Source organism: Choloepus didactylus, chromosome 1 (assembly GCF_015220235.1).
Source record: "Choloepus didactylus isolate mChoDid1 chromosome 1, mChoDid1.pri, whole genome shotgun sequence".
NCBI classification, from domain to species: Eukaryota; Metazoa; Chordata; class Mammalia; order Pilosa; family Megalonychidae; genus Choloepus; species Choloepus didactylus.
Genome location: NC_051307.1, coordinates 113,180,741 through 113,205,648, shown reverse-complemented (window position 1 = coordinate 113,205,648; position 24,908 = coordinate 113,180,741). Strand labels below are relative to the sequence as shown.

General features: G+C 38.6%; 2 protein-coding genes across 18 annotated transcripts in view; one reads left to right on the top strand and one right to left on the bottom strand.

Annotated features, from left to right (window-relative positions):
• Positions 1–6,491, top strand: part of USP13 (ubiquitin specific peptidase 13) — a 143,019-nt gene extending 136,528 nt beyond the window's left edge. The window contains exon 21 of the mRNA XM_037840050.1: positions 1,555–6,491. Coding sequence (XP_037695978.1) covers positions 1,555–1,648 — 94 coding nt within the window. The 3' untranslated portion in view covers positions 1,649–6,491. The remainder of the gene's footprint in view (positions 1–1,554) is intronic.
• Positions 6,492–18,125: 11,634 nt separating this feature from the next.
• The window catches only part of PEX5L (peroxisomal biogenesis factor 5 like), a 238,399-nt gene continuing 231,616 nt past the window's right edge, over positions 18,126–24,908 (bottom strand). For all 17 annotated transcript variants that reach the window (XM_037839987.1, XM_037839993.1, XM_037840031.1 and 14 more), the window contains one exon: positions 18,126–24,027. In XM_037839987.1, the coding sequence (XP_037695915.1) occupies positions 23,823–24,027 (205 nt within the window). In that variant the 3' untranslated portion in view covers positions 18,126–23,822. The remainder of the gene's footprint in view (positions 24,028–24,908) is intronic.

The following is a 24,908-nucleotide window of genomic DNA, read 5'->3' as shown; positions in this document are numbered from 1 at the left end:
GGGATGTATTCTTAAAGACATTTTACACACCAGGACACTGAGGCTCAGGGAGGGGGCTGAAAACTTGTAAATAACTGCCAGAGTTGGTTTCCAGAACCACTCTTAAGCACCATATCAAGGTGACTTTTCAAAATAAAGATGTTTCATATTTGGAACCTCCATAGGATTGCCAGATTTAGCCAACAAAACAAACAAACAATCAAAGCCTCAGGAAGCCCAGCTCAATTTGAATTTCAGATAAAGGACAAATAATATTTTAGTACGTCTCAAATGTTGTGTGTTCCAAATATTGCCTGGGACAAACTTCTACTAAAAAATTACCCGTTGTTTATCTGAATTTCAAATTGAACTGGGAATTCTGGGTTTTATCTGGCAACCCTAACCCTCCAGTGCTTTGCCTCGCAGTAGTAGGCTTCTCAGCCTCTGAAGTAGTATTGTCAAGTGCGTGGTGAGCTGAGGATGAGACAGTTATGGAATGTAAGGCTGCCGCTCTCTCCAGAACCTGCCTGTGTGCTGGATCCCCACATCCTGCACTGCTGCTGCTCCTTGAGCTTCCCAGTGTGCAGACTGTGGGCTGGCTCTGCTGCTTGAGAGCCCTGGGCTCTTGGGCCCTGGAGAAACGTGCAGCCTTGGCTCTGAGAGCCATTTCCCACCCAGGACTCAAGTGTGTTCCTTTTTGGTGTGTCTTTTGGTCTTGTCTTCTCAACTTGATTAATAAAATAGTTAGTTGTAGAGATTAGTATTTATAGCAAATTCCTTTTTTAGCCAAACACAGTAGCTCTTTCAAAAACACTTCTTAAGAAAAATAGCTTAATAATAATGTAAAAAACAATATAGCTTTCTTGTAAAGAATTTGTAAAATACAAAAATATACAAAGACTATGTCATCTAGAAGCCTAACAACTATTGCTTATGTTTGGATTTATCTCTCTTTTTAAAATTGTTTTTATATGTAGAGTATATGTAAGTGTATACACACACACACACACACTATATATAAATATACGTGTGTTCAGGTGTTGTCTAAAAACTTCAAGTATGTACAGGGTACATACGATTTTGTAACCTGCTTTTTCCCAATTCATTTTATATTTTAGTTATTTTCTCATTTTACCAAATATTTGTTGAAGGCATTTTGATAGCTGTATAATATTTCATTGTATAAATGATTAATTCTAACTTTAGCTAATTTTGTACCTAAGACTGATCTAAACACTGCTGCACATAATTCTCTGACTCAATTTCTGAGGCTCTCTATGGATTTCTACAAAGGGAATTATGGAATTGGAGAGTTTAAAATGTTTGGAGGCTCCTGATGCGTTTTAGTAGCTACTTTTTGATTGAGTTCAATTATCAAAAAGCATTGTGATTTTCCACCAGCATTCTGTTCCTTTTTATACAACAAATTTAAGTCTTGTTATCTTAAAACGTGTTGTTTATATTATGCGAGTTGTGTTGCCTTAAGACATCTTTGTTATATTATGAAATAACTTCTTTGTGTGGTTTCTAGGAACTGACTTACATCCATCCAATGCTTCTGTCTTTTGTTTTCAGATGGGTGATTTACAATGACCACAAAGTTTGTGCCTCGGAAAGACCCCCGAAAGACCTGGGCTACCTGTACTTTTACCGCAGGATACCAAGCTAAACCTCAGATATACAAATTGGCGAGAAGAAGCCATAAGCCTTTTTAATTTGCCAAAAAAAAAAAAAAAAAGAAAAAAAAGTTGGCACGGCCAGACATGAAGGAATTCTTGGGGTATTTATAGTTTGTTTAAAGAGCACGATCATTTGATGCCTTCTGAAATAGAACTGAAAGAAATTTCTACTAGTGATGATACACTACTGGAGATAGCTTTTCTTTTTATAAATGTTCAAGGAGAGGATGATTAAACAATAAAAAACAAAATATTCCTATTGCTGGCTGGAGATCTGCCACTGGCATATAAAAAATGGGAACGTGCCACCAGCCCTGTTTTGCTTTGTGAGTCAGTGGTAGTGGCTTCCAGAGAACCCAATGAAAGTGGCCAGTGGGCATGGCCTCATCCACAATAAACAAAAAGCCCACTTTAGTTTCATATCAAAAATTAGCATCTGGGCTTGGCTTTATATGTGATATAATTTTTTTTCATTACACACAATAATTTCTGACCTATTCATGTATAATAGATTAAGCACATCTGCAATGAAAGATATTTTTAATTTATATCGTATCAAAATTCATAATACGATTTTTTGAATGGGTGTGAGAATGAGAGAGTGTGAGACCTTTACAGTTAACTAGAAAATCTGTGACTGGTTGGTTTTTACAGGCTAAAACAGTTGATATTAAGCATAGCTGGAAAAAGTTAAGTAAATATTTTAAAGAAACTATGACTCAGGAACAGTTTAAAAAATTAGTTCCCCACTGATATTTAAGGAGTGAAAGGGTTGACTTAACCTTTTAAGTGCTGTCAAGAAGTCACTAGAGTTTGTGACATTTGATGGTAAAATGCCCGATGCCCAAAGCAGCCCATTGGTACACTTTGCCAAAAGTAGATGAATTCTCCGTTTCTCAGCAACCCTTCCCCCAAAGATATAGTGCTCATTTTTGGTTAAAATAGCTGATGTCTTCTTACCAAAGCACATGACGACTCCCTGGAATCATGTTAAATGCTCCAAATTTGTCTGTAATTTTCCCGTCTCTGCACTCTTTACCTGTCTCCACTTCCATGTTTTCTGGGGCCAGAGTTTCATCTCTTCCCTTTCCTGTTTCAGCACATCCTGACTTGCCTTTGCTGCTTATTTGCTGCGACCAACAGTGGGATCTTGGGCACTTCAGCAATTTCAGATGCAAAGAAACTTTGTATGACATTATGACAGATTGTCCTTTTCATTTTGGTATTTCAGTATTTTAGTTGCAAACTGGGATTAGATCAGAATTTCAAATGCTGTTTTAAAAAAGTGAAACCACAGCACTCTGTAATTTTCCTACTGCTCTGCATCAAATACCAGGGTGTCTAGGGTTTCTATTTCAGATTGTTTAGTCAAATGAGAAAGGATTGAATGCTGACTGCTTAACATGCATTTGTTTGGTTGAAAGACTCTTTCTAGAAACTGTAGAGAAGTCAAGTAGAACCAGTTGTGTGTACAAAGCACAGACAGTGAATGACAGTGTGAGGAGTTGTGAACAGTCAGGATTCTGGTTATGGCTGGGGCCCTTGTCTCACAGATCCATTGCACCATGTGAGTCAGGGACGCGGAGCCCGTGGCCCGTAGCCTGGGAACCTGGGTGCTGCCCCTAACTGACTGTGGACCTTGAGCAAGTCCCTCATCCTCTTCGTGCTTCACTTTCCTCATCTGCACGACAGTGTGATGACACCTGCCCTCTTTCCAACTGTGCTTTGAGGATACAGTGAGATACTTGAAATGGTGAACCTTCAAAGAGTAGAAGGTGCTGTGCCTTGGTGGGTCCGAATTGAGCAACCTCCTTCCCTTCTCTCATATGATGTTTTCTTCTATTTGGGGACAAATGAGACTTGGCAGAAGGAGGGAGCTCACGGTGCAGTAATTCTCTACTAACCTGTCCCCACTAGTGTCGCCTTTTGACATCGACTTGGAGATCTAAGGCATCCCACTCTGTTACAGGAGTCCCTGACTCCTGTGGAAATCCCCACGTTCAGCAGCCTTACGAAAAACCAGTCCCCTTCGGTCTGAGTAACATAGAATTGTGATTCCAAACACACATCAAAAATGTTGCAAAGCGAAGGCCTTTTACTTTTCTGGGGGGTGGGGGGTGGGTTGGGGCTTTGGAATGAAATGTGGACAAAGATAGCATGTGTATTTTGAACAAAATAAAAATTTTATAATAAAACTTTGCAAAATGAATGGTGTAAAATCAGTATTTGAAATTATAGGCTATAATTTGTTTAATTTCATTAAGTAGAAAAAAGAAATTTAGCCCTTTTGTTGCTTAAACATGTTGTAAGAAAGTGTAACGTGGCTGCCTTTTTTCTGCCTCACAAAACAAAGGGCTATTTCTACAAGGCAAAGTTTTGTATATGTGCTATTCTTTATTTCGGATTGAGAGTTGAGAAAACTGGAGCAAATTATGGGTTTCTTTCTTGCTTAAAATGTATTTATATGTATATCTTAATGTATACGAGGCAGGTTTCCTGGGAATAAAAGTCTGGAACATACTACTTAATTTTACACATATAATAGGTGAGATTATTTGCAACTGAAAACTGGAATAGTATGTACTTCATGTCACCTGATTATTAGCCTTTTAGGGACCCTCTGTGTGAGGCGTGGGTATAATTGTAAAATCCTCACTATGTGTGGGTGTATGTGTGAAAGCACTCTTCCTGTAAATATCTTTTGATGTCCTTTTGTGTAGAATCTCAGTGAATGTGTCTGGAAAAATGTAACATATCAAAGTTTTTATTTTGTCAATTGTTAAATGCTCACGTAACTAATCAGAAATCCAGTTTGGTTCATATTGGAATTTTCTTTTAAAGGCAAAATAATATGTATGTGGAAAGCACTATTGGAAGAACTGGGTTTTAGTGACATTTTGTGGCCATCAACATTGTTTCAGAATTTTGGAGTCAGCTGGGCTGTTTTCTCCGACCTACAAGAGAATGTGCCTGTTATTCCCCTACTGCTCACTTTGGACTGCAGAAAGTGCAGTGGGAGTAGCTCGAGCCTGTCACTCCTAGCATCGTTTATTCCCGTTATCTGAACCAGAGACTTACCTGCAGCTCCTAAGAGCACCTGGGTGTGCGTCCTGACTCTGCCTCCAAGTGTGATGTGGCCGAGTCTTTTACCTCTTTGGGCTTTTTCCTTTAAATCAAGTAGGTTGGACTAAATGAGCTCCGAAGTCCCTTCCTGCCCTAACATTCTATTCCATTTTTATTTCCCTACTATTACTACTGAGGTCAGATATGTGAGATCACTTAGAGGTTTAACTATTATGTTTTAGGTTTGTTACAGCTTATGTACCCCAGTTTAGGACTTGTGTCCTTTTTAGTGCCCCCAGCCCCAGTTCTGTTCCTGCTTCACTTACCTTTGCTTTCTTTGGTAATCATCCCATTTTTCCACTCTTGAAATTTCCAACTTTCCAGTCCATGAGATACATTATTACCACCCCCTTCTAAAGCCAACAAAAGATAACAATTCAAAATAACCCCCTTAGAAAAACATCAGAACGACCTTCTGCTAAATGTGTAATATTTAAAGAGTATTTTGTACTCTCAGTTATAGCTGTGAAAAATTGTCCATCTCAGAAAGGATGTCTTTTCATCTTGGAGGGATCACTGTTGCTGAATCAGATCATCAGCACAAGCCATCTGTGGGGAGATGGCAGGTGTGGGACAGGACCAGGGTGATGAGATGAGGTGAAATGTGGTTCTTCCCTTTACTCTTAGGTAAAAAGTGCTAGGTTACAGAGTAAGGTTTTTTACTCCTAAGCTGGCGTAGACCACCTCCTACATAATCTCATGGAGGGTCCCTGCTTGGTCAGCCATCTCAAGGAGTTTGTATTAAGATCCTCTAGACCTGTGCTGTCCACTACAGTGTTCAATAACCATATGTGGCTAACGAGCACTTGAAATTTGGCTTGTCCAAATTGAGATGTGTTGTATGTGTGAAATCCATGCTCGATTTTGCTAATTTGGTACCCAAAAAAGAATATAAAATATTTTGGCAATATTTTACATTGATTACATGCTGACATGTTATTTTGATTGTATGAATTAAACAATATATCATTAAAAGTAATTTTGCTGATCCCTTTTAACTTTTTTTAGGTAGCTACTAAAAATTTTTAAATTAGATGTGGCTCACAGTGTACTGCTTTTGGACAGTGCTGCTCTAGGCTCTAGATGGTGTGGGGTAGTGAGGTAGGCAGTAAAATACTATAGATATGAAACATAATTCTATGAAGCATCCAGATAGACAAAAGTGACACACACAGTTTTGCTGGAATCAGGAACCCTATGAGGCACAGAACACCTTCCAGAGAGCAGATTTTTCTGCCTAAATATCAATATGTATAAGACCCCAATTAAAAAACAAAATCAAATGAGCCCCCAACTCCCTTCCTTCAACTTTGCCTACGGGCTGCTACCTTTTCCCTTTCTTCTCGAGCATCTTCCAGGTGCCAAGGACGTTAGCCACATGAGGGCGTTGGACGTATTTGTGTCCTTTTAGGCAACATTCTCTTGTGGTTTCCCCTCCCCAGGTCTTGTTTAGTCTGTTTAGAACTGAGTGTGTTGAAATACTGTGCAAATCTTGCCGTTCCCGATGGGCCACTTTTCTCGGCCTGTGCCCACCCTGCCCAGCAGGTTTTGTTGTTAGTTCCCAAAAGAGTTTTTATTTATTTTATTTTGCACTAGTCACGGTTGTTTAAAATATTGCAGGTGTTTTGGGAGAGTATTTGCCTGTGATGGAAAGAGAGATGGATGATTTACTGCTTCAATTGTTTTAAAATTAAAAGCTATTCTCACAACCTGAGGTCTCTTGATGGCTCTTTTTTAAAAAGTTTCTTTTGAAAAAAGTGCCCAGTAAACTGATGCCCTTTGCTGGTTCTTGGCCATCAGTAGAACAGGTGACTTGAGACAGTGACAGATATGATTTCTTTTTAGGATTTCTTGGTGTTACCAGGAAGCATTGGTGGCTGCTGGGTGCCAAATAGTGGACATGAGTGATGACAAGTTGTTACTAATGAGGGAGGGAGGGAGGGGTCAGGGCAGGGAGGAGTGTGGTACCTTCTAGACTTGCTCTACTGGAGTCGACTGAAACTTCTCTGTGGTTCCCTGGCTCTCAGTTTGCTGGTGGCATCTTTAAAGCAAGTAAAAGCAGAATTGATGCTCGGTACATCAAATATCAATGGTCCCCTAAGGCCCATTGTTTCTAAAAATGGTGCTGATATTAGGAATCTTTCAGCATTTCTTTGACACCAGATTTTTAATTGGTATTAGTTCTCTATTGCTGGTGTAACAAAATTACCATAAACTTTGTGGTTAAAACAATACATGTATTAGGTCAGAAAAAGAGTCTTAGAGGCAAGGTGTCGGCAGGGCTGCACTTCTTCTGGATGCTTTAGGGGAGAATGTGTTCTTTGCCTTTTCCAGCTTCTAGAGGCTGTTTATATTCCTTGATTCATGGCTTATTTCCAGAATGGCTTCACTCTGACCTCTGCTTCCATCTCACATCTCCTTTGACCCTTTGACACACCTGCCTCTTTCTTACAGTGACCCTTGTGATCACATTGGGCCTACCCAGAAAGAGGGATAAAAATAGTCTTCCCATCTCAAGATCCTTCACTTAATCACGTCTTCAAAGTGCCCTTTGCTAATTAAGGATTAGGGTGTGAACATCGTTGATAGGGGGCATTATTTTGTCTACCATACAGGGTATGTTAATTACTGCTTAAAAATATGTTCACTCGATCAATTTTTTAAACTAAGAATGAACCTAGATATTTTTAAATATTCAAATAAACCACCCCACTATTTTTAAGGAAATGTTTGCAAGCCAGATGCTACTAATATTCAGTTGCTATCATGCCTAATGGAGTTTTTAGCAATGTGTGTCTATACTCTTTGAATTTATAGTCCTGCTTTCCAAATGTAGTCAGTGCCAAACTTCTGTTGTAGTGGGGAAATTTAATTGGTAAAATGGTGAGCTATTCCCATTCCTCATGCAACTAAATGTCTAAAAATTTAGGAAATGTCTTTCGGTGAGGTAGGGAGTCAGGGTGGTATAGTGGCAAGATTGGAGGCATATGGGCTTGAACTTGAATCCTGTTCCCAACACAAACTCACTGTGTGGCTTTGGGAAACACTTAATGTCCTGCTACTTAGTCTTCTTATCTGTACAATGGGCATAACAATACCTGAGATGGGTTATGTGAAGCACCTGGCAGGGTCTGGTCGACACAGGACATTTTTACTGGGCTATTTTACACCATTTTAATCCACACAGCATTTTGACACTAAGTGGGTTTTGCCCTATGTTTCAGTTGAAGAAATAATAACAAAGCAATTGGAATTCTACCAACATTCATGATATTTTTTCACAGAATTATTTTTCTTGAGGAAATTCCGTTAAGCCAATTTACTTTGTTAATCAATATAGCATGATTTATTAAAAACAATTCTGAGCATCTATGTGTGATGCATTGTTTTTCTTGGAATATATCAGAAAACAAAATAGACAAGGATCCCTGACCTTGTTGAGTTTATTTTATAGCAGAGAGACAGACACTAAACATGAAAGACAGGTAGCTTGTATAAAAGGTTAAAAGATATTAAGAAAAAGAGCAGGGGTTGGGTGAAGGTTGCAGTACTAAATAGACTACTCAGGGAAGGCAGTATTTGGAGGTAAGAGTTGAACCAGGACTTGAAGGAGGTGAAGAAGTTATACGTGTGGATGTTTGGTGTGGTGCATAGCTGTAGCAGAGACCCTGGGGTAGGAGAATAGCTGGCATTTTGGAGGAGCAGCAAGGGGATCATTGTAACTTGAGTGGAAGGAGTCATGGGGAGAGCAGTGGGCGAGGAGGGTGGAAAGGGGCCATATTGCACGGATCAGGGAAGTAAGTCATTGGGAGGTCTTGACTCCACATGCATGGGGAGGCATCACAGGGTCTTCAGCAGAGGAATGACAAGACTTGAGCAAAGTTTCAGAAGATTTTCTCTTTTGTTTAGACTAGATGGTAGGAGGGCAAGGACAAAAGCAGGGACCCCTGTGGAAAAGCTATTGTGGTAATCAGGGTGAGAGAAGATGATATCTCAGATGGGAAGATAGAATTGGAGGTAGCAAGCATGGTCAGATTCTATATACCCTTGGGCACAATCACCAAGAGAGTGAAAATAGGAAATAGAAGAAGTCCAAGGACTAAGCTTCTGGGGCATTTCAACATGAGAAGTCAAGGGGAAGAGGAGCCAGCCAAGTGGCCTGAGAAGTGACTACCAAGGTGGGGGGAAACCAAGAAAGTGGTGCCTGAAAGCCAAGTGAAGAAAGTGTCTTGAGGAGGCAGGAGTGATCACCTGTCAAATAATGGTTAATAGTTCGAGTAAGAGAAGGACTCAGAATTGAGCATTAGATTGATCAGTCTGGAGGTCATGGTGGTTTCTCTGGGAACAGTTTTGGAAGAGTGATGTAAGGAGTGAGTTTAAGGGAGAACAGGAGGAGAGGAGTTGCAGATGATGAATGCAAACAACTATTTTGAGGAGGTTTGTTACAAAGGGAAACTAGGAAGTGTGTGGTGGCTGACCGGTGTGGGGTGGGATCAAGAGTTTTTCTGTTCATTTACTTAACTTTTTATTTTGTAATATTTTCAAATTTATAAGGCAGTTACAAAAAATGATACAAATCTATACATAAAACTTCAACAGACACCTACCCACCCAGATACCCAGATCCATCAATTCTAACATTCTGCCACATTTTATGTATCATTCTATCCATCCATCCAGCCATCCATCCATCCATCCATCCATCCATCCATCTGTCTGTCTATATATCTGTGATCCATTTTCTGAACACTTGAGTATAGGTTGTAGGCAACATGTACCTGAACACTAAATATAGCCATGCACATTTCCTAAGAACAAGGATATTCACATATCCTTAAGTGCAGTTATCAAGTTCAAGAAATTTAACATTGCTTCATTGCTATAAAGCTTACAATCTATATTCCTTTTTTTTTCATATGTTACAATAATCTCTCTTAGAGCCTATTCTCTTCCTTTGCTAGATCCAATCCAGGATCAGGTATTACATTTAATTGTCATCATCTCTTTATTACTCATTCTTTTTATTTTTTTAAAATTACTTTATTTATCAAATTAAAAAATTTTCCGTTATCTTTAATTTTGGGAACATATATACACAAACATTCCCATCCCACCCACTCCTAAGAATAACATTTAGTGGGATTAATCACATTCACAATGTTGCAGTACCCTCACCATCCTTCATTACTAAAATTTCCCATCTCCCCAAACAGAAAATTATACCCATTATGCATTAGCTTCTCATCCCCTCTGAACCACCCCCCCCCCCCACCCCAGCACCTGTACTCTAATTTTTGTCTCTGTGAGCTTGTGTATCCTCTGAGGTTTTTTTTTTTTTTTTTTTTTTTTTTTTTTTTTTTTTTTTTTGTAGTTAACTGTGGGGTTTAAATTTAATGTCCTAAATCTATAACAATTTCATTTGCTTTGATACTAACTTAAACTCAATGGTACACACAAACTACACTCCTATGCCCCTTTGTCCCCCCACCTTTATGTGGTTCTTGTCACAGATTGCATATTTATACATTATGAGTCCAAAACTACTGATTTTTAAATTATATTTTATGCATTTGCCCTGTAGATCCTGTAGGAAGTAGAAAGCGTAGTTACGAACCGAAAATACAACAGTATTGGCTTTTTTTTTTTTTATTTTTTAAAGAAGTAATTTTATTTTATTCACTCCCTGTGAAATTTGAGACATTGAAATTAAACATCCATAATATACAGTGTATAGTACACAGGTAGATTTGCTGTTTTTTTAATTGAGATTGTTCAGATCCCATACAATTATCCAAAGATCCAAAGTGTGCGATCAGTTGCCCCGAGTACCATCATACAGCTGTGCATCCATCACCACAATTAATGTTTTTTTCAATTTTTAGAACACTTTCATTAGTCCAGAAAAGAAATAAAGACAAAAAAAGGACTCAAATCCTCTCATACCCCTAACCACCCCCTGTCCATTGTTGACTCATAGTATTGGTATAGAACATTTGTTACTGTTGATGATACAACGTTAAAATACTTCTAAGTGTAGTATATAGTACTATATATAGGTATATTTTTTCCCTATATGTCCCTTTATTATTAACTTCTATTTATAGGGTCATACTTTTGTTCTGGTTCATGAAAGAGATTTCTAATATTTGTACAGTTAATCATGGACATTGCCCACCACCAGGTTCACTGTTTTATAGATTCCCATATTTTAACCTCCAACTTTCCTTCTGGTAACATACATGACTCTGAGCTTCCCTTTTCCACCACATTCACATACCATTCAGCACTGTTAGTTATTCTCACAAGTTACCATCACCTCTGTTCATTTCCAAATATTTAAGTTCAACCTAGTTGAACATTCTGCTCATAATAAGCAACTGCTCCCCATTCTGTAGCCTTGTTCTTTATCCTGGTAACTTATATTTCATGTTTATGAGTTTACATATTATAATTAGTTCGTATCAGTGAGACCCTGCAATATTTGTCCTTATGTATCTGTCTTATTTCACTCAATATAATGCCCTCAAGATTTCTTCATCAACCCATTTTTTTAAAGATGTTTTTGTTCAAGCCCCACATTCCATCCTAAGTAAACACTCGATAGTTCCCTGTATAGTCAAATATTTATGTATTCACCACCATCACCACTATCTATATAAGGACATCTCCATTTCTTCCACACAAAGCAGGAGGAAGAATCAAAGAAGGTAGAGAGACAACAGAAAAAGAAAAAAACAAAAAAACAAAAAACAAAACAAAACAGAAAACCAAACATGACTGCTAGGAAGCACCAAAATGAAAAATAGCATTAAACTAAGGTAAAATAAAAAGTCAGATATTACCAGTGTCAAGAGTCCCATACCCCTCCCTTATGTACCCCTCTTATATGCATTTAGCTTTAGCATACTGCCTTTGCTACATTAAAGGAAGCATAATGCAATGTTTCTGTTAATTATAGTCTCTAGTTTGCATTGATTGTATTTTTTCCCCAATACCTCCCTATTTGTAACATTACAGCCTGCAAGGTTGACATTCATTTGTTCTCCCTCATGAAAAAACATTTGTACCTTTTATCACAATTGTTGGGCACCCTAGGTTTCACTGAGTTATATAGTCCCAGTCTTTATCTTTCCTTTTTCCTTCTGGTGTCCCACATGCTCCTAACCTTCCTCTTTCAGCCATATTCATAGTCATTTTTGTTCAGTGTACTTACATTGCTGTGCTACCATCACCCAAAATTGTGTTCCAAACCTCTCATTCCTGTTTTTTTTCTGTCTGTAGTGCTCCTTTTAGTATTTCCTGTAAAGCAGGTTTCTTGTTCACAAATTCTGTCATTGTCTGTCAGAGAATATTTTAAACTCTCCCTCATATTTGAAGGACAGTTTGCCAGACATAGGATTCTTGGTTGGTGGTTTTTCTCTTTTCGTATCCTTAAATATATCACACTACTTCCTTCTTGCCTCCATGGTTTCTGTTGATAAATCTGCACATAGTCTTATCAAGCTTCCTTTGTATGTGATGAATTGCTTTTCTCTTGCTGCTTTCGGGATTCTCTCTTTGTCTTTGACATTTGATAATCTGATTATTAAGTGTCTTGGCATAGACCTATTCAGATCTATTCTGTTTGGGGTGTGCTGTGCTTCTTGGATCTGTAATTTCATGTCTTTAATAAGAAATGAGAAATTTTTATTGATTATTTCCTTTATTACTGCTTCTGCCCCTTTTCCCTTCTCTTCTCCTTCTGGGACACCCATGACATGTACATTCATGCATTTCATGTTGTTATTCAATTCTCTGAGATGTTGCTCATATTTTTTCCATTCTTTTCCCTATCTGTTCTTTTGTGTGTAGGTTTTAGGTGTCTTGTTCTCCAATTCCTGAGTGTTTTCTTCTGCCGCTTGAGATCTGCTGTTGTATGTTTCCATTGAGTCTTTCATCTCTTGTGTTGTGCCTTTCATTTCCATAGATTCTGCCAGTTGTTTTTTTGAACTTTTGATTTCTACCTTATGTATGCCCAGTGTTTTCTTTATAGCCTTCATTGCTTTTACCATATCTTCTTTAAACTTTTTGAATTGATTTAGCATTAGTTGTTTCAATTCCTGTATCTCAGTTGAACTGTAAGTTTTTCCTTTGACTGGGCCATAACTTCATTTTCTTAGTGTAGGTTGTAGTTTTCTGTTGTCTAGGCATCTGGTTTGCATGGTTACCCCAATCAAGTTTTCCAAGACCAGAACAGTCTCAGGTCCCAGAAGGAGGAAGTATTCAGTATCTGGTTTCCCTGAGGGTGTGTCTTAGAAGATTGACACACCCTGTGAGGCCTCAAGCTGCTGTGTTTTTCCTAACCTGCCCAGCAGGTAGTGCCTGTCAGCCTGTAGTTCCTGACTCGTGTAAGGAGGTGTGGCCTGTGGCTGTTTTCCCCCAGGCTCTGGGGTCTGGTTCTGAATGGAAGGTGGATAGTAGAGCTTGGCATCACCTCTTTCCTCTTAGGGAAGATACCCCTCTAGGGAGATTACATTTGCATTTAAATAGGTTCTTTGTTTCTCTGTCTCTGCTATCTCCACCCTTATCTGGGTCAGAGAGCTGTAAGCTGAAAATGGCTGAGGCTTTCTCCACTGAGCTGCTCAGGTTGAGAGAGAGAAAAAGGGACAGAAAGCCCCCTTTCAGGGTCAGTCCATGGCCCCCAGTTTTGCCCATTGGGTGGAAATAGCACTCAGTCCTCTGGGCTCCCCCCTCCTGAGACAGAGAAGTCCCCTGGCTCTTTAAGGTGAGTCATCACTAAAAGCCTCTGTCTGCTTGTTGGGGATTTGCAGCTTGCATTGAGCAGTCCATGTTTGCCAATTAAAACCCCAGTTGGAGCTGGACTGAGCTATATTCATTTGTTCAGAGAGTGCTGCTGTCTATCACAGTGAGGCTTTGCCGTTTGGGCTGCCACAGGGGAAGGGGGCTGCTAGCTCAGATCCACAGTTTCTACTCACAGATTCCATGCTGTGATCTCAGGCATTCCTCCCAGGTCAGGTTGATGCATAATGTGTGGACAGTCACAGTTGTCCCCCAGCAGTTATTCCAGATCATTTACTAGTTGTTTCTCATTGTTTATTAGTTGCTTCAGGGAGGGGGGTGCAAACTAACTTCCAGTCCTCTCTATGCTGCCATCTTCTTCCCTCTCCAGTATTGGCTTTTATATTTACCCATGCCATTATTGTTACTTGAGATCTTTATTTGTTCCTGTGGCTTCTGTCTATTGTCTATTGTCCTTTCCTTTCAATCTGCACAACTCTCTTTAACATCTCTTGTAGGGCCAATCCAGTAGTGATGAATTCCCTCAGCAATTTTTTTTAATCTGGGAATTTCTTAATCTCCCATTCATTTTTGAAAGACAGTCTAGCTGAATACAGAATTCTTGCTTGGCAGATTTTTTTGCTGTCAGCACTTTAAACATGTCTTCCCACTGCCTTCTTGCCTCCATGGATTCTGATGAGAAATCGGCACTTAATCTTATTGAGGCTCCCTTGCACATTACCAGTTCCTTCTCTCTTTGTCTTTGGCATTCAACAGTTTGACTGTAATATGCTACAGTGTGGGTCTATTTGTGTTTATTCTGTTTGGAGTTCATTGATTGCCTTGCATGTCTTTTGTTTTATTTGGAGGTTTTTGGCCATTATTTCCTTGAATATTCTCTCTGCTCTTTCTCTTTCTTTTCCTTCTGGGATTTCCACAATGTGTATACTGATATGTTTGATGGTGTCCCACTGGTTCTTAAGGCACTGTTCACTTTTTTCTGCTTAACAGAGTGAATGATTTCATTTGTCTGTCTCCAAGTTCATTGATTCTTTCTTCTGTCAGCTTCAATCTGTTGTTGAATCTCTCTAGGGAATTTTTAATTTCTGTTTTGGGCTTCAGCTCTGTATGGTTCCTTTCATAATTTCCACCTCTTTATTGTTATTCTCTTTGTGTTCATCTCTTATTTTCCTGGTTTCCTTGAGTTCTTTGTCCGTATTTTCCTTTTGATCTTTGAGCATATTTAGGACCAGTTTTAGAAAGTCTCTGTCTGGTATGCCCCAGGTTTGACCCTCCTCATTGATGGTTCCTATGCTGTAATCTTCCCCTTTGCCAGGATCATTGTTTCCTGTTTCTTTGAATGTTTTGTAATCTTTTGTTAAAACCTGTATATCTGAAAATTTTAACGTATTATTGCTGGAATTTAGACTCTGTGTTCCTTAAGCTTGTATCCAGCTAATATCATGACAGACCTCTCCTTGAATGTCAGCTGCTAACAACAACAAAAAAAAATAGAAGGGAAAAAAGAAAGAATCTTTTCCATTCCTTGCATATTGACCTAGGGAAGTAAGCTCCTTCAGAGCTTACCCATATAATGAATTTAGAGAATAGCTTCAGGCCAAAGCATAGAGACCTCTCTGATCCTTTTTATGCATGTGTCTTGTCTTGTGCATGCACAGTTGGTCCTAGGAATTCCTTCATTTACACGGTTCTGAATGTCCTCTCTTCCCTAGGAGATAGTTTCCTTTTGGTTTTGCATACTGCACTGTATGCTCTACAGCCAGCAATCCCTTGCCCCAAGCAACATGACTTGACTGCTCACCCACAGCAGCTCTCTGAGCTGCCTTTTACATGCAGGGCAAATTCTGAGATGTTGAGTCCCTCAGGCCACCGCCAGACAGACTGGGCCACAGATACATGCTCCCAGTATGTGCACAAAGTTTATTCTGCTCCATCCAGATCAGGACCAGGGATCCACGATGAAACAGTGGGCCAGCTCTGTGTCGAGCTGGTGAGAGGGGGGAGAGGGAGGCAGTCTTAACTATTTTCTGGAGCTTTGGGGAATATGGTCCTGCCAGTTCCTGCCAATTGTTAAAAGCTGATTGTTCTCTGGGGGAACAGAGACTGTTTGTTTCTAAGATGTGAGAAGTCAAATGAAGATAGGAATGGTCAAATAGAAAATGAAATATTGAGGATGTAGGAGAGAGAAGGGAGAGTTGCTGATTTGATATTCTTGAGCAGATAAGAGGTGATAGGATACCGTGCCAAAGTGGGGAACTGACAGCAGGTAGGGGCATGGAAGGACAGACTAGGAGACAGAGAGAAGGAAAGCAGATGCTGGGGGCTGAGAGATAAAGTGCTGAGAATCTGGGAGTTCTCTCCTGCCTGCTTTAATTTTCTCAGTGAAGTAGGGAGCAACTTCATCATCTGAGAGTGAAGATGGGGGAAGTTGGGGTTTCAGGAGAGAGGAGAAGGTGTGAAATAGTTATCTAGATGAACTGTTTCAAAGGCTTTACATTTTCCTTCCTATTTAAATGAAATTAATTTAATTGGTATCAATGCTGGAAATTTTATGAGCACAATCTGAGTCATCAGTTTTTTTTTCAGTCCTCATAAATTTTCCCAATTATAACTTGTGGTATTGAAAGTTCACTTTTGCAGCCAGTATTTCCACCAGGTCCAGGCTTACCAGGTCAAATTTTGTGAATCTAAATTTTGTCAAGATTTTATTCTTTTGTTAATTTTTAATCAATAGCAAATTTTACCATGAACAGTAAAAGCCAACATCTTGGTTATCTCTATTAAGCCTAGTTTTTCCTGTGTCAGTTTTGCAGTTTTTGGTATGAAATGTGATTTTGTTTTTAACATATGAGAGATTTTTTTTAACCTTACACAGCTTTTTTTCTATTGTTTATGCTCATTATTTTCAGTAATATTAAATATGGACTAGATAAAATTATGAGTATGGCAAAGGCATAGGATCTGGGTGCCCATGGGGTGAAAATGGCAGGATGGAAACATCCAACTTTGGCATCTGGCACATGGTAGGTTTCAGCAAATGTCAGTTTCCTTTGTTTCCCTTCCAAGAACTAGGGCTAAGGAGGCATTTTGGTGGCACTGCCTGTGTCTCCATCCTGCCAAACTCAGGTGAGCAAATTTACTCATGGGCCTACTGAAACCCAGGCGTTTGGTTCTCTAGGGCACAATGTTAAGAATAAGCTTCAGTTCCCAATGTTCTGATGCAACATTATTTATTATGGGCATAAGTTAGAAAAATGTGAGAAAAAAGTTCTGTGTGAGCCCAAATATGCTTTGCAATTAAGGAATAATTCTAAGGAGCCTTGTGAAAAAATGTAAAGAACTCTTCAAACATTGGGCTGCTTTTATACACATAGTGAAGCAGCTGTTTGAGGAAATTAACATATTCACATGTAAAAAAGACAAAAGAGGCTTGCGTTATCCAAGAGTGGGGGAGAAGCCTCAATTAACCAGGAGGTAGATGGATTTTAACTTATAATCTAAATGTGAAGGGGGGATGGGGTGGGGGGGGGATGTACAGCTAGATTTTATAGAGGAAAAAATGCAATTTGATCAAGGTGAAATGCTGCCTCAGATCAAAAGAGGGGAAACTGAAGAGGTAGAAAATGGTGCCCCCGTCTTCCTCTCAGTGCTCTTCATCAGAGCCTGCTGTTCTCTCTGTAACCAACCTACCACTCCAGGACTTTAGCAAACATTTTGGAAACACAGAGACTTCAGTGTGAATGGCATCTCTTCTCTGCTCAGGGGCAAATCCACCCCTTTACCTGGTCCCCGAGGGCAACCATGATTCCGCATTTCTTTCCCCTTCCCCTTGCTCAGAACCTTAGCCATCCTGGCCTCCCTTTTCCGTGGACACACACCAAGCTCATCCTGCTTGGAATCTTCTGCTGGCTGTTTGTTCTGCCGGGAATGCTTCTCTCCCATCTCCACTTGCCATACAAATCTTGTCATACGAATCTCAGCCCAAATGTCACCACCTCCCTAAGAGAAACCTTTCCCACTTACACATAAAGGCACCACCCAATCACTATCACTGTACTTTGTTATGTCTTATTCTTCTAGTACTTCTCAGGACAAGACATTCGGTGTTTGTCAGTCTCCCCTCATCAAAATCTAAGCTCTTCAAGGACACTTTTTATTTGATTTACTCACCACTGTGTCCCACACCTAGAACTGTACCTGCATATTGTAGGTGCTCAAATATTTACTGACTGACAGCCCCCCTCCAAAAAAGAAGAACCTAAAACTGAAATATATTTTAATGCATTTATTCTAAAAATCACAAAATTCAATTTCAGGTTAAATAGTATTTTAGTTAAAAAATTAACAAAAGAGGAAGATTTTAAAGTTTTGTTTTATGTCTAAAAATGCATTCCTGATTTCCAGATACCTCATGCAAAATCTCTCACTACCTATGTAATGATATTCAATAAAGGACCTTTTAACCAGTAGTACAAATTGGATTCTATTTGATTTGAAGCAATTCTGATCCCCAAATCCCATTCTGAAAGATTCTTGAAAAGACCGTGAAGCCACAGACAAAGTTTATTTGAAAACATAGTTTAAAATTGCACAAATATAAATACAATTTAATAATGTGAAAAAGGGAAGGCATGCTTCCAATAATAATACAAAATACTACCTTAATCTTGGTACTTTGCAAATTATAAGCCAACTCAGTAAATTAAACACATATATATGTAGGTTATTTTTATGGTAGTAATTTTATTTAAAAGAGCAATGCAGGGAAATATTAAGATGAAGCCTTAATACCCAACAGAGTTGTGATGGTACATAATATTTCATTAAATACAGATAAAGTGTATCACCTCCTATGCCAATAAGCTTTACCCCCAATTGCCATTAGTTTACCATAGGTCACTTAATTTAGGTCGGTATTAGTTTAGAAACTCAATGTAAACATTTAAAGTTAATTTTTTCTTTATCTATTTCAGCTTAAAAATGAAATCCAAAGATTTTCAACAATATTGAGCATGATAAGGAAGCATCACAGAACGTTTCAAAACAATATTTTTAGAATAGATTAGGTATGCAATATTCATAGATATACAAAATACATAGAAATGTCTTTTCTAAATAGTAAATGCTTGTTATAGTTTGTAGAAAATTTACTAAATTAATCAGGTTCTTTTCAACCAATATAAACAAATTTGGGCAATGAAAATTGAAGGGGCTTTGGGTTAGATGATACAGGGGGAAAATGAAAGGAAGTTGGTAAAAATTTACGCTTGCTATGTTTCCTTTTACTACTGATAACATATTCAATCATGAACCCATTTCTCATGTGAAACAAACCTTTCATGGTATCCATGTGAAAAATTTATATATCTCAGTGAAAATGCCAAATACCCAAATTAGCTCATTGAGCGTGTAAATCCCTCAGTCCTTGTGTCATACCTTTTTCCTCCCCAAGAAATTTAAAGAGAAGAAGACTAAACACATTGTACTGTTGACCAAAGAATTGCCTTTTTTTTTGTCTTAATATTATTTTGAATGCAGTTTTCAAAAAATGTTCCACTGAGTCTGTCAAGGTTTACTAAGACAGTGCAACATTTCAAATTAAGTTTTCTTTTGTAAAGAAGGTCCTGAGAAAACAGTTTTGAGACTGGGACACTTGCTTCCAGTATGTGTTCCTGTGGTATTCCTACCTAGGATGCAGTAGGGGAAACTAGTCAAAGCAAAATACCACTTGAGATTTTAAGCCTCCCTTTCATTTCCTATTTTTCTTAAGTGTTTAATGCCCTGCCCCCCATACCCCCCAACTCAGGGTGTTTCGTGCCCGTTGCTTTGTGTTTGGGGAATTCTGTCCTTGAGGTGATGTGGATTTGTCTGCGTTGTGTGTGTGTGTTTTACTGACATAAAACCCCACCGTCTTACTGAGCTTTGCTCTCTCCATTTTTCTCCTTGCCTGTGTTTTCTCATAAAACCAGGATTACAGAAAAAGGCAGTGAGAGAGCTTCCGAGTTGTTTTTGAGTGGCCGTGAAATCACCTCAACACCACCAAATTTCAGTGTTTTTAAATATATTGATCAAGTCTAGTTTCTCAAGAGACATGAACCCAAGGAGCCCACCTACTATTCTATACTATAGGGAATGAATACTATAAATAGGTCTGTGTAGAGGGTAGTGCTTGACACCCCACAAACCCCACTAAAGGACATGCCATTTATGGTGACTGAGGCCCTTTGCCACTTTGCCTTATGATAATTTTCCTGTGCTTGAAATGACTCCAACTTCTCCCATATTATTTAAAATATCAGTATTTATACTTTATTCCCAAACTTTTAAAAAATTTTCAAAATGCACTACTGAGAATTTAGAACCGGAAACTTTATGTGCTGAGGCAATCAACAGGATTTCATTTACTAGCATTCAGACACATGAATTTTGTTTGCTTCTGTTTTGGATCTGTTATGCCTCAGTGGCCTGTTTTTTTAAAAAGTGTTTGGAAGTCTAAGTACTTGGTTCTTCAGAGGATTCATTTGGCACTGGCTGAAACACTGCATAAACCAGATGTTTGAACATCTGTAAAGTTCAGTGTGATAATGTGAAAACACTCTCAAGGGCAGGATATTAAAAGCAAATATAAGAACTGTAACACAAAGTTCACGTAAATGCTTCCTTATTCCGAAGCAAGAAAAAATAAGCTAACCTATGAGAGTTAATCATGCACTTGGTAAATTTACATTCAGTAAGTTATCTTGCATGCTTTGGTTAATATTTGAGTAGGCAGATTTGCAAGTACTAATGCATGCAATATTTTTGTACCTGAGGTTATATGTTTTACTTTTTAAAAATTGCCTTTTTACACACCTTATGTCAGAGTTCATCTATGAACATTCTTTAAAAATATATGTATCTACTTCTTAGTTCAAAACAGTTTAATTTCAACCACTTCTATAAATACTGAGTTGACAGGGAAATTGTGCAGTAAAATCAGGATAGGGAATGAATTTGAAATTTTTTTGCCATGTTGAAATCACATGTGTAATAATTTCTAAAATAGGAAGCCTCAAAAAGCTGGCACACAAATGGAGCCTTCAGAATACCCTGTTTCTAAAATGCTTCTGGAAGCATTTCAAGGTATAAAACAATAACAGCAACTAACTTAAGGTAGAGTGCAGTCTTGAGGAACTGATTCACAGGCAAAAGAGGGAAGGACACAAAAGGACTGTCTTCCTTTCTCTCTATTCCCAAGGTACTCCCAAGGGGCTCCCAAGCTTATGGCAAAGAATTTGGGAGCTCCTGTTATAAGTGGGTCTAGCTCCAATCGTGTTCAAGTCTTGCTTGTATATGAAGAATATCCAGACAGATTTATCTGTTGCCAGTATCTAGACACGGGCCCAAGATTCAGAATAATAGTTCTCTTTACAGAAAAGAGCAAGGACAGGTGCTTGAAACTCTGAAAGCGAGTGTGTCCTGGGTGTTCCTACCCAGGCATCTATCACCAAGGTGCCATTCTAGTAGAGATTCAGATAGACTGAGAAATCACAGGTCATAGTTTTCTACTGAAGTTGCCTGCCTGGAGGACAAGATTTGCCTTTCTTTCAGGAGCCATGGTATATGATCTTGGGAGGAAGCAAAGGGAATGACGAATCAATATGATTGACCCAGTAACGGATTTTTTTTTCTGTTTCTCCTGTTCCTCTCCCTCCCTTCGCCTCTTTCTCTTTATCACTATGGTACAGCAGCACATAGCCTATTAGAAATAATTATGCCACATTTGGAAACTCACCAACGATCAATGGCTTTCTCTGCATTTTCATCCAATCTATTGAAGTTAGTCCCTGAAAGTCACAACTGTGCCATTCTAAAAAGAGTAATATCATCAAAGGGCTCTTAGGCAGTTACTCAGAAGTACAAGAAAAAGAGAGATGCAAAGCATTCCCAGCGTTACAGTAGCCTCAGAAGGGAACCAAGAACACCTTACCCTTTCAAGAACAGGGAACAACTTAATTGACAATTTCACACCACAAGGATGAGATGCCAAAAACAGTTCTGAAAACATTATGTGAATACATTTTTTAAAAGTGATGTATAAAATAAAGTCTGTTCTAGAGTCTCACTTGATTTTCAGTGGTACTCTGATTTCTGCAAACTTTTGCTCACTTTTTGGTAACTGCTTTTACTTAATTAAAAAAAAATACCATTGAAAATGCAACTCTTTTCCTCTTGGGCAATAATTCTGGACTTCCTGAAGGATGATGATCTTTGAAAATCTTGGTTCTGATGGGCACTAGATATATCAGAGAAAGTCCTACTGAATGCTCTGCAAATCACCAAATAATGGTGGGAATGGAAAACTGTCTACTCTCCCCTAAGACAGCTCCTTGGAGTTTGAAGTTACTTTGCTTTTAATGACCCTGCTTCCTGCTGCCCAAGGGACGTCTGACAATGAATGCTAAAACCTGGCATCTCACAAAGTGCCCTCAACTCTTTGTCTTTATAAACTAGAATAGGTGTTTTCTCATATGAGCCTCAAGGTCTCCTGGTTTCATGTTAACTTGAGGCCCCTCTCCCAACCCACTCCTTAGTTACAGGGACTTTTAAGGTAATGGGAGAGGATTTCTTCCTGACCTCGAGTTCAATTTCTCAGCACGAGGCCCCCCCCCCCCCCAGGAGAAGCTAATTTCCTGATCAATTAAACTGTGTTGACCCAAATGCTTGTTTTATTTGGGTAACTATAAGCATGAGTTGAAACAAGTATCACTAACCAAAAAACATGGGGAAAAAAAAAAAAGTTGAGCTCAGAATGCTCTGGGGAAATTTCTGGAAGGAAGGAGATAAGGTGAAGAATGGGGCAACTTACTAGAACTGATATTGGTAAAATTATATTTTGGTTAGCATTTTGCAGACAGTTCTCCTAATTCTTTAAAAAGTGGTATGCAAAACAATCACCATGCCCCAAACGCACACAAAAGACTCTGAAGAACTAAGTGGAATGCAACCAATTAAATAAAACACCACCGCTAACAGAAAATTCTTGACACTTGATAATGTTCAGCCTAAGAGCCAAAGGTTGCATCTTTCATATCAAACATTTAGTGACATTCAGTTAGAAAATATTTTCTACCACTTAGAATGCAAATGGATGTGCAGTGCAGATTATTATGGAACTAAGAAAACACAATTTTTAGGAAAATGCATTTACCCCTCTTAAGAAATACCATTTAAAATATTAACAGTTTAAAAGGAACATTACTATGCAGGGCAGTTAGAAAGCCAGTAAAATATGACACTTCAGGCAAGATAATGTGAACTCAATAGAAATCACGATATCATCAAAATTTCTTCCTGCAGAGAATGCTTGAAGAGATAGTATCTTGTCTTCTTACTTAAGTTCATACAGTCCCAAAAGCACGTAAGAAGATTTGTGTTTGACATATTTATACCTTATGCCATATCTGCTTTTTAAAAAACTCTCCTGCAAACTCCACATTATGAAAAACTATTTTCGGGAATTTTTATTTGGTCTGTTGATCTAACAAGGCTGAGTTCTCAAATCTTTCACTCCCAAGTTAAAAATTGGAGCAACAAAACAAAACTCCAGCAAGGCATAAATAAGATATTAAAGTGCATATATACAGTCCCAGAAAAGTTTTGATTGGGAACAGCAAAAATGTCTAGTGCAAAAACTGCTTTTGCCAGCAAAGCTCCCTCTCTGGAATCAAAGGACTACAATAAAAGTTAAAATTGGAACAGACTTAAGCAATGCCTCTTTTTAGTCAAGAGTTCATATATGTGTGCATGCACCAATGGCCCATATACTATGTTCAATTCTGGAAAAGGGGGAGTTTCAGGGGAGAGTTCAGAAGCAGTCAGACTTCCCTGATCTGAGGCAGTGCTTTCTCTAAGTGTTCCAGCAACAAGTTCCTTAGCTGCAACCAGGGACAAAAATCTCAAAGAGCCTGTTTTGCAATATGCTTGCAACTTGTGAAGCATATTCTCACACAATTATTTTATCTTGGTTTGTCTTGAGCCTCTCAATTCTTCTTTCGAGCCCAACCTTGACTTAAATACAACATTTTGTGCTTTTGGATGTGGACAGAAACTGGGCATTGTCTGTAGGAATTCCCTTGAGTTATACCACCATGGCCTTTTGAACATCTGATTTATCCTTTCTGAAATTCATAATAAAATAGTTTTGCATTTCTCAGTATAATTACACATATGAGGGCTTTTTATTTTTTATTTTCTCTTCTTTCAAGCATCCAAGTTAAAAGCTCTTAGAAGGACATCCAGGTCACCGAGATTAGCCGCCTGAAAGAGTTCTGGTTGGTCCATCAGCGAGAGTGCAATTCTCAGAGCAGCCCAGATGTTCCCAGAGATTGCAGGATGTGGAACTTGCTGTTGATTTCTGCTCTTTCTTTGCAAACTGAGGGCAGTGAGAAAATTGCTGACTGCTTCTCTAAGGGGGTAGAAAAACATATTTTAAAATGCAACACATTTCAGCATTAGTAACTTAAAAAAAAAAACACCAACAGTTTGTTATCCTAACAGTCTAAAATCCTAAATCTATGGTTCTTTGGATGATCGGATGAGCAGTTATCTGATTGTGTCATTACTCTTTTGTGAAAAATAATGGTTCAATATAATGAGATCAGAGAGATTAAAAGCAAATTTCTATTTTAGGAATGTCATGTGGGACAGGAAGAGTAATATCAAAAACATTGCTAACTCAAGGCATTCAGTCTTCCCATGCTCCAGAAATGATTTGAAGATTTCATCCATTGCAGATGTGATTTCTATAACTCAGGTTTAAAAGGAAGAATATGGCCCTACTCAGCAAGAAAGCGGTCTAACTTGTCCTTCTGAGACAGAAATATAGGAAGCAGCTGGGGTGGAGTTGAGTTTATTATCAAAGCACCTGGACCTGAATCCCAGTCATGCAGACAGGCAAATTGCTTAACTTCTCCAAGCTTCAGTGTCACTTTCAAACCACGGACAAAAATCTCAAAGAACCTGTTTTGCAATATGCTTGCAGTTTGGGAAGTGTATTTTCACATAGTTACTTTATCTTGGTTTGTCCGGAATCTCTTAATTCTTCCTTCTGAGCCCAACCTTGACTTATATACAACATTTTGTGCTTGTTGTGAAGTGCTGTTGAGTCAATTAATGTGAAAACTCTTACATTAAGTGTGGTCTGGGGATGCCCAAGGATTAGTGAGGTCAAAATTATTTTAATAATAATACCGAGATGTTATTTGACTTTTTCATTGTGTATATTATCATGAATAATAAAAAAACACATTCATTTAAAAGCATTACTCACTTTATGGTATCTTTCCC